The following is an 11,133-nucleotide window of genomic DNA, read 5'->3' as shown; positions in this document are numbered from 1 at the left end:
CCAAGTGAATTATCTTCAAGTCCCATGAATGTGTTTAAACACAAATTATACAATTGGCTATTAGAAAGACCGTTTTATTCATTAGATGAATATTTTACGCAAATTAAATATGAAAGTTAACATATTGTAATTTTGATGTATATTTTGACGTTGTCTATTGCCATAATTGGTTCAAGAACAATAAAATTATTATTATTATTATAAAAATAAATAGAACTTAACTCTTGAACCACCCAACCGATCTCGATCAAATTTTCAACATACATGATATTCGGAGATTAATTTTATCATGCCGTGCCCCGCAACATGGGAAGGGGAGAGAGATATATAAAAATAACCGAAAATGACCAATATCAAAGAGCGCTTTAGTAATAGTGAAAACGGAACATATTACCATTTTTCCTTAATTTAATCTAGGGAAATCGGGGTGTGTCTTAGATTCGAGAACATCTTAAATTCAGTGTCAAGGACGTGCGGGATGCTAGTATATATAAATGGCTTCTACAGTAGAAAAATATGTGAGAACGAGTATGCAAGTATATACAGTACGTTTACAATATTGCCATTTTTATTAAACCCCATTTCAAGCGATCTGTGTACTTCAATCAAGCCCGCCAGACCAAATATATATATATGTTATTTGCTGTGGAAAATCCATGGAGCAACATCTGTTGCGGAAGCTTAAATTAACACCGCTTAAATAACAAATTCGACCCGGATACTTGTATTACCATTTACACTGTGACATTCTTTAAAAAGTAGGTTGAATTGGAAACAAGAAAATAGGAAATATTGTATGCTTCTCTCTCAACGTCAGGTTGTTATTTGTCTGTTCCTTGTTCTCTCTGTTAGTTTACTGAGAAGATGAGCAAGAGGAGGATATGATTATATAAATATTGAAGAAATTGATCAAGAGCAAACCAAGTATATTCATCAAACTGCCAAACCAAAATATATCATGTTAATACAAAAGATACTATCTAAAACAATTTTGATATCATATATATTGTTGAAATGCGATAACAATAAACGCACCGAAATCTCCTGGCTACAAAGTAACTCTCCTTTTTTCAAGTTGCTTGCCATCGGTGAGATAGCAAGATGGAGGAAGCAGAAGAGGAATTGAACCCACAGCTCGAGAGTCTTCGAAGACACAACAGAGAATTCGATTATGCTGTTCGTGACATTGCACAAAGGATTATGTTTGTTCAAAGAGGTTATGGTAAGTATTTATTCAATTCATGGTTCACAAACGCTTGATTCATCAATGCAGAAACAAACCCGACTCTGGGCCAATTCAAATAAATTATTATTATTTTGAAATGCAAACTAGAATCAAGGCAGGTTATTAAGAACTAAGGCACTTTTTGGAATCCATCTTACAAAACTTGGTTTCTGGCACCATTAAATCCTTTTGGATTATACTAAATTTTCTATGTTTGAGGTAATAGATTGAGTGAACAGCAGATAACAGATTTTAGGATACTTTCCTGTCTTTAAAACTAATAATCTTCGTTGCTTGATATTAAACTATCGTGCAAAAATTAATGTTTTCTGGTATATGAAGTCTCTATGTTTTCTTCTAAAAAAAAATAATAAATAAAAATATTTCCAAGAAGTTTGATTACTTGCGTTTCACGGATTATGCCATTCTCTGGACAGAAATTAACTCCCATTTCCTATTACTTTGCTTTATGCTTTAAAAGTGAACTAACTGATGCTCGGAACACACTGAAGCAGTTTGATCCGGTTGAATTATTCGATATGAGCAATTGGGAACATTCATGCATTTACTCGTAGAAGTCACTCGCTCGTGCAATATTCTGGTAGTCAATGGAAAAAGAAAAACAGAGAAGGCCCTGGCAGACATTACTCGAATATAACGGATGACCTGGTAGATAATGCTTGGGATGTATTAAGAACGTGGTCTATATCGAAAATTGTCTTATTTTATCGTATAATATTAAACACAGCTTTAACACAAACAAAAACTGTTCTGTATAAGGAAAGAAAAGAAATACAAATCTCTGCTGGTGTGGAAAAGAAATTGGAAATCTGACTTACTTAATATTTTATTATGAACTATTACAACATAAAAGGAAAAAGTTTATAACACATCTTTTAAATTGTTTTCATACGTTTCCAATCACAGTTGACATGATAATAACTTCGAGAAATTGGATCCCTATCAAGTGGCTTTTACATTACATATAGGATAATAACTTAAATATATATTTTTTTAAAGAAGACCGATGAATAACTTATTGCATGGAACTACGTTTAACCCATTATAGCTATTACTGGAATGACTGGGAAATGACTATTGTCACCAGTGGCGGCTAATGTTAGTGTTGCAGCGTTGCGCAACGACCAAAATATTTCAAGAAAAAAATATTATTAGCAATAGTAGTAAAGAACAGAAAAAAATACTTTTTAATACTTCCATATATACACTTTAAATAACATATTTTTTACTTCTGTAACTGTCCATTCCGTTAATCCGTTTTAAAAAGCGAAAAATAATACGTCACAGAGTCTCTAATTTACATTGTGTTGCAGCGAGCATGCAACGACCAGATTCCTTCAGCGCGGCAATTGGAGCAAATGTTAAGTCTCATTTCCCCTATCTCAGAAGTTAAAGGGACTGGTCGTTGCAGTGCTTCTGCAACACAGCACGGTTTCCAGTGAACAAGAAAGTTTTTCACGCTAAATAAGATTTCTGAATTTTCTGTCACTGGAATTTGTTTTTATGCATTCATATTTTTAAATTACGGGACCATACTGAAGCAAATCAATATAATAACAATTAAAAAAAGTGATTGCAGAATTACAAAATAAGAAAGAAAATATCTAGTAGAGGAGAAAACAAATGAAAGTAGACCAGCATTTACAAGTTAATTCTGAGCTTACATTGATAATGAAGGCTTCTTCTACAGTAATTTGTGAATCAAATATTAATAAGTCTGCATGTAGAATCGCTCCCCTCCCCCCTCTCTGTGGATAGTATTTTAGTATAAACATATTTCTTTTATATAATAAGTATATTTTATACTCTTGATAATTTCCACATAAAACTGTATGATGAGGAACGTCATATTGAATTTGGGACTAGTTAGCAATGCTCAGGGGCGTAGCCACGAGGGGTCCACCGGGTCCGGACCTCCCAAAAATTTCGAAACTTGACTAACATTTGTAGACTTTCTTAATAAATTATACTTTTTTAACACAGAAACGTTTGATGTATGCTAAATATTTTATTTTACGCCTCATCATGTACTCTTCTTTTCTTATAAAATAATCGTTCTACCATTTTTTCTAAAAATATAGGTGACAGTAGGTAAGAATTACTTATCGTCTTTTCGGGTGCAGTATAAGACAGGTTCCATATTATGTAGACGTATTGGACCTCCCCCGAATACTTTGGACCCCTCCCAGTTAACATTTCTGGGTGTAGAACTGGCAGTGCTGTTTGTTTTGATGTTCTTTGATTTTTTTTGGCTTCTGTTACATACTGATCCTTCATCTGGCGGGTTTCGAGGTTTCCTTTCCAGAACATATCACATTGGTAAGCATTGTTTTGCCTCATGTGGAAGTATATTGTGTTCATCTTGCATTGCGTAACAAGCAAGACGGATGATTTGGAATGTAGTTTTTTCTTTTACGCACATGTGTGTGTTGATGTATGAATATTTGACATTCGTAATTCATATACCAGTACCTATTTTGTATCAGCTGGTTTGGTTTTTAATTATTAGGTTTAATTTTATTGTGGGTGCTTTAATTCTGTAAACCTACAAATTCTGAATGAACTGTATACCATGACTTCTGTAAATAACTTACAAAAAACATTGACCAGCTTTCAACTGAGGAAAAATTTGCAATTAAGGCTTAGACAAAACAAGCAAAAGGCAATTCAGGAAAGTGTTCGAAAAAAAAAATCCAGTTTAAATTTACAGGATATCTTATGCAGTAGTGTTGTTTGGACCAGATACATTTCCTCAATTTATTTTAAATTTTCCTGGATAAACTGTGAATAAAGTGTGTTCAATGTACATTTTTTTAATAACACTAATCTCTGCTACGAACTCTCTTCAGTCAACGCTAAAGAGGAATTCGGATCACTGTCAAGGACTGAGTTTGCTAGAATAAATCGTTCGCAATAATCTAGAAAAAATATTTAGTAAATCTACAAAGCTTTGAAATTAATATTAACAGTACCTATGGCGTCAGCAAAAGCCGAAAAGTTTTTTCCACATGAGAAAGAATTGACACTTTCAAGGAATTGAATGTCCCAAGAAAGGTTATCACCATTGGTTATGCTTCCATCGAAAAAGACCTGACAATAAGAATACCACAGTTCAACCAGCATGTATTAGACAGATTTGCTCCAATCAAAGAGAGGAGAATGAACTTACTAATTAATTAAGGTAATTAATCGGATAAAATGTTCTGCATTTTTTATTTTTTAAAAACAGAATTTTATTTAATTTAACATGTCACATAGTATTTGCATCTATGTTGATTAGTTAATCAGTCAACTTTATATCTTCTGTCTCTTATCGTTTGTACTGCAACACCCGATACCACAATCCACCGGCCGCCACTGATTGTCACTATAATATCCTCGTATCAACATGTTTATAAGAATACGCTTAACAATTACGTTCAAAACAATGATAATAGATTTAACATTACCACTTACATCTCAGTGTTATAACTTTTAATTATTAATAAATCATCTCTACTTTTGGACAGTAATAGGGAACAGGCTATTTGGACTTAAGTTTGGGCTTATGAATACGGCATTTACGGATGCCGAAATGGAGTGGAACATTCTGATAGTATGGTCTATTAAGGCTGATAAACTTTTACATAGTCAAAATAACAAGGGTATGTCGCACAAAAGTCGAAGTTGCATCCATGGTCGCCTCTGGGATTCAAAAGTTGAGGGAAAATACTAGAATAAAAAGAATGCTTTTAGATCCCAACTAAAATATATCAAGATCACGACGTAAGTGAGAAGCTACTTGAATTAAGAGATAACAAAATCCGGTTTCTACCTCTACCAATATAATTAATCATAATATGTTATTCCATCACTGGTAGGTCACTTGCTTCATATTTAGAAGTTTCCATATATTGTGATCCTTAGGGTACTCAGTCTTGATGTAGGAATTGTACCATTAATATTATCCATTAATTTCATATTTCTTTACCTTTATTATTTTCCTTCCATCATATGTTCTACCACATCACTCAGTACTATTTCTTCTCCAACAATGTCTTAATGTATTTTTTTAAAAAAATATTTCAAATTATATATTTATATCCCTACTACTAGTATTCCTAATGTACCTCATTCATTTATCGTTCCAAACAGCTCTTTGTTTCATTCTCCTCAACATACAAATTTTAGGCTCAAGTACAATATTATTTTGTTGTCGCTTTGTAATGGCTACTTTTCTGCTCCCCACAATGCAATACTCTATATGAGATTCTCGATGGGATTTCTGGTTCTCGTGGGATACTGTTATGAAAGCAAGTTAACAATTCAGCACGTGCCTGAAACTGCAAAATCAACTCCGCACTTTACCAACAATATATCCATTCACTAATTTAAACAGATCTGCCTTATTTGTATGGAAATGCAACAAATCAAGTCCGTGTGCACGTGGATAGGATCTCATCACGTAAAGTACATTCCATTTTACACAGAGATTTCTGCAACAGATAGCTGGTGACAGATTGACACACATTGAGGCTATTCCCTTTCAGGACATACTAGTGAAGTAATCTGATGACATCCCATGGGTTTTGGTCGGTTTGGCCTATGGAAAAGAGCACTTGCATCTCGTCGTGTCACAACTGTTTATGGCCTCTGGAAAACTTACCAGGACTGGCTCAAGATTTCCGTTCTTGTACTTCAACGAAGCCTCCTACAAAGGAAGTCACGGCGCAGAACTATTGCCAAGACATGTGGTGCTCACATCGAGAGCAACCGATGGTGTCCTGTTTTTTTTCCTAAGGTATGTGAGACGTCAAAATTGGACACACACATATGGATCAACGTTCTGTATTTTCTCCTAGTATTCTGCCTAACAATACGGTTTACATAAGCTTTATTATATATTTACGATGTATTAGCTATTACATAAATTAATTTTAATTAAACAGTAATTTACTTTCCAAATATATTTGCAGACCGAGCGAAATGTGCCGAATGGGTTCGAAGGCTAACAATGATTCCGAACGAAACTCCAGGGAATGCGAAACTGAGGAATGATTACATTCAAATGTTGAGGATCATGGTGAGGAACGGTCAACTGTTTGATATCTTCTTAAAGCCTCCACCACAGGGAGAAATTCCACCGTTGGCTGAGATGCTAGTAAGTTTCTTCACATAGATAAGGAAAGGTTCTCAAAACTCCTTTCACAAATAGTTGTATGTCATCCGAAATACTTAAAAACTTGCTATTCTTGCTTAATTTGAAGTTTTACCTTGAATCGTTTGTCTTCAAGTGCCGAGGCTATAAGATGGGGAGCACTTCTTAACGTCGGACTCAAACCGTTAACACGAATATGACAAAGGATTGACACACATAACGGTAGATGGCATACAGTACACAAAAGTGATCATGGGCATGTTCTATACAGGGATTTATTATCTATAGTCCAGTGCGCAAGCGACAGGTCCATGTTACTAAAATGTCCGTCGTGAGTAGTCATATAGGCCAGTAAACGCGTTAGTCAGTCGTTACTGACAGCACGCACCATTTCTAAAGGAAATGCTGCTACTGCTTGCGCAAAGGCATGCTTCAGGGACGCAATACGAACTATAAATCATAGTCCAAGTGTGGTTGAGATGAGGTTGCCAGTTGAGCATTCGTCCGCCGTGATACAGTCTGGGTTGGAGCTGAAGCCTGTTGGAAGGTCCACTGGATATTGACAAAGAGGGCATGATTACCAGAGTCAACAGTTCTCATACTTTTGTTTCTGCTCTCTCCATCTGAAACAAATGGGGTGTTAAAAATACTGTGATCTCAAAACATCATACTCTATGCTACTTTCACCAATTGTTTACCTGCCTGCTACGACGACGTTAAGTTTCTATAAATAGCATAATTTACATTGGTTACAATATATATATATATATAATCGAAAATCACTATGTTTGTGACTAAATCTCCTGAACCGCCCGACCGGTCTCGATCAAATCTGTAACATGGATGAGGTTCGAGGCTGGGCTGGTTTTAGGCTATTTACTTTCATGGTAGAAAACTTAACTCCTGAACTACTCGACCGATCTTGATCAAATTTTCAACATAGATGAGGTTCAGGCCTGGAATCGTGTTTATGATTTAAAGTTGACGGAACAACTAAGGGTGAAGAAGGAGGAGATATATAAAAATCAATAACTCTTGAACTATCCGACCGATCTCAATCAAATTTTCAAGATACATGAGGTTCTGATCTGGAAACATTTTTTTTTTTTTTTTTTGTAATTTCACTTTAACGGTAGATCACAGGGGAGGGGGACGTATAAATAAAAAACTAATAAAACCTAATAACTTTTGAACCATCCAACCAATCTCATAGATGGGGGTCGGGCCTTGGGTGTTTTTTTTATCGTTTCATTTTGACTTGCCAACCTAGGAGAAGGGGGAGACATATATATAAAAAATAAAAATGACTGCCTTTGTGACTTCATCACTCTTGAACCACCCAACCGATCTCAATCAAATTTTCAACGTACGTGACTTTAAGGGCGGGGCAGAGAAATGTAAAAATGATAAAAAAAAAAAAAAGACTGATATTAGTGTTGAATACATAGTTTTCGGGGTCGATGCGAGAAACAGTGGCACTTCTGATGCTGTTTCAATCCAAGTTTAGACCTGATAGTTTGGGAGAGGGAGGGTACAATGTAGGTGAGGGGGATAAACATTTAAAAATGATGGAAAATGACTAATATTAGTGTCGAATCCATAGTTTTACGAGTAGCTGAGATTAACAGTGATAATTCTGGTGCCGTGGGCCGCAGCTTGGAGAAGGGGAGCTATATAGTGTCTAATCCATAGTTTTCGTGATCATTCAGATGAACAGTGACATTCCCGATCCGCTTTAAATCCAAAATCATCCCTGCCACTTGGGGAAGAAAGAGATATATAAAAATGATCGGAAATGGGCCCTGTCAGTGTCGAATTTATAGTTTTCTGGATCGCTTAGATGTATAGTGATACTTTCGATCCCGTTTAAATTCAAATTCAACCCCGCAACTGGGGAGTAGACATATTTAAAAATGATCGAAAATGACCGATATTAAGTCGCTGAGATGAACGGTGCCACTTCCGATGCCATGGCCCGCAAAAATATATATATATATATATATATATATATATATATATATATATATATATATATATATATATATATATATATATATAGATAGATAGATATAGATAGATAGATAGATAAATGGTCGAAAATGACCGATATTAATGTTGTTGAATCTATAGTTCTTAGGGTCGCCGAGATGATCAGTGACACTTGTGATGCTTTTAAATCCAAATTCAGCCCCGCATCTTGTGAGAGGGGAAGGGAAAATACATAAAACTGATAAAAAAATAACCCATATTAGTGTCGAATCCATAGTTTCCGGGGTCGCTGAGATGACCGGTGACACTCCCGATCCCGTTTAAAACCAAATTCAGCTCCGCAACTTGGGAGAGGGAAACAATAATATGATCGAAAATGACCAATATTAGTGTCGAATCCATGGTTTTCGGGGTCGCCGAGACGATCATGATCTTTCCGATGCTGTTTAAATCGATGCCATTAAAAACGAAAACAGTATATTTCACGGATACTAAACACATGAGATACGGAGTTGTGCATTTAAATTTTTGTTTCAACCCAGCGAAGCGGGAAATATATGCTAGTTAGAAATAACGTTACTGGAATAATTTATCATGGCATATACTGATTTCCAGCAAAAGGCACCAATGTAAACGGGCAAAAAAGAACTACTGATAATACGTCGAAAGTAGCGAACATAAGTTATGGGAGATACTATTCAATATTCAAAAGAAGCTATTGAAGAAAAATAAAGAAATATATAGAAATTACTTTCTTCACTTTAAATTTCCCTCAAACAGTGAACTCTTCTATCTGTTTCCGTCCGTAAAGCTTGCAGTCTTGTTGCGGAGGACACTTGAAACAGCATGCAATTGCCGAAATAAGATGCCTATATGCGAATTGACGTATATCTTTGGGCGAGTAACAAGTATTTACTCTTTACAATGTATGGTTTGTGGTAAAAGAGGCCAAATTCACGAACATTTTGCAGCGCTATCAGTGGACTCCATACGTGAGACTCGCGGGATGTCTAAACGATACTGGATTTCATGCCATGCATTGTGTAATACTAGAGTTGCAACTGCGTCCATTATCCTTGGTTATGATGTGTCCAGGTCGGTTGTGTTCAATACTTTGTCCTTGACATAATCGTACAGGGAAGTCTAGATGAGTGATTATGTTGGCCACACTGTGGGACTATCGCGTCCAATCACTGTAAGGCGATGTTTCAATGAATGCGAGGGAGTTTCACTTCCTGGAAAATCACCATAGGTTGCAAGTTATTTAATCGAGGTAGTAGACGGTTTTCTAACCAATCAGAGTGATATTTATTTTACACTTGTTACGAAAATATGAGGATCAATGACACTGGTATTTATGAACAGTGCTCTGCTGTGTCTGTTCAGTGATGATTTCAGAAGATACCCCTGGGAGGAGGCATTTGAATGCACCAAACGGGAGTGAAAGTAGCAATACAAACATGCCGGTAACCCAGGTTAAGCATGATCGGAGAATTTTCTCCTGGACTATAACTTGAAATTATAACTGTCTATGGCGACTTCCTGATCCCACATTTGCAGAACTGCTTACGTTTCGCCGATTCTTTCTTGAAAATAAGTTCCCTCGTGGCTAAAATGATTTTCCTCCTCCAGGGTAGGCTGGAGTTCAATCCCTGGTGGCAGCTAATCTGGTTTGAACCCCACACTAGGTTGTCGATTCGTGTCTTACATGGTATCACTACTAAAGAGGAACCTTAAACTCAAAACAATAAAACTTCCCCACGATGTGAAAGGCATAGGCTCATCTGCACAGCACACGCTTTAGTCATTCTGAGCTCTGCATATACTATATTATCACGTAACTTATTAGAATCCATAATACTATTTCAGCACATTGGCGTACGCAATGGTAGAAAATGCTTCAGTACTCGCTGTTTTCTGATACGAATTTTAATATCCCTACTAGAAAACACAGAGTGCTGTAACACACGAGTCTTCATTAACTATATGTAACTATTTTTTCTCTTCAGGGCAACGATTTGCAATCAAGGATTCCGAGTCTGCCTCGGTGTGGGGTAATTGCTCCTGCTATTTGTCGCCGCTCACCAGATGGCAGGGCGTACGTCTCAGCCAAACCAATTCCTGGCGCCGGCGTCTTCTGCTACATGAGCGTCTCCCCGGATGTTTCTGACCGATAGTCCTCAATGCGTACTTGCTTCCACTTGGAGAAATTATATTGTGTCGGATACTATCCAGCAGATCAATAACTGCATGATTCATTCTTCAAATTTTGCTTTAAAATAAATAGAATCAATACATCCTGTTCAATGACTCAGTTTCTTCGATTTTGCATGTAGTAAGGGAATTGCTTCAACAATAATAAAATTATTAATATGATTATGTTTTCGTTATTTTAGATATTCCTTCCATTTTAAATCATTTAGGGACATATTCAAGAGTAGTTCTTGTGTGTGTTTGAGCCCTGCGTTAGTCAAACCCTTAGTGTGACGCCAATCATACGTAAGAGCGACCCTGAATACGCCCTTATTGTTTCTTGTAGCCGTACCCTTAGCATACACGGCTTCGAGTAGGGAGACATCCCGAATTTTAAGTTTGGCGTATTGAATAACGTCTAAGAAGGACGCATGTTATTATGGAATAGCATTTGTAAATTTTGACTCATGATGTGATCACAAATACGGATCTACCATCAAAATTTTTCGTGTTGGCTGTAGTAAATGATCTTATGCCTTATTTGTATAGGTTTAATGGTTCATAACTT

General features: G+C 36.2%; 1 protein-coding gene across 1 annotated transcript; it reads left to right on the top strand.

Moving 5' to 3' along the window:
• Positions 1 to 1,042: 1,042 nt before the first annotated feature.
• LOC145663812 (uncharacterized) lies at positions 1,043 to 10,742 on the top strand. Its single transcript, XM_081729905.1, has 3 exons — positions 1,043 to 1,222; positions 6,202 to 6,386; positions 10,382 to 10,742. The coding sequence occupies exons 1-3, from the start codon at positions 1,102 to 1,104 to the stop codon at positions 10,547 to 10,549; spliced, it is 474 nt and encodes a 157-aa protein (XP_081586031.1). The 5' UTR covers positions 1,043 to 1,101; the 3' UTR covers positions 10,550 to 10,742.
• Positions 10,743 to 11,133: the final 391 nt, after the last annotated feature.

The sequence above is a fragment of the Thermobia domestica genome, chromosome 11 (genome assembly GCF_964235325.1).
Source record: "Thermobia domestica chromosome 11, izTheDome1.hap1.1, whole genome shotgun sequence".
In the NCBI taxonomy this organism is placed as follows: domain Eukaryota; kingdom Metazoa; phylum Arthropoda; class Insecta; order Zygentoma; family Lepismatidae; genus Thermobia; species Thermobia domestica.
Note: the sequence above shows the minus strand (reverse complement) of the source record. Positions and strands in the feature narration are given on the sequence as shown.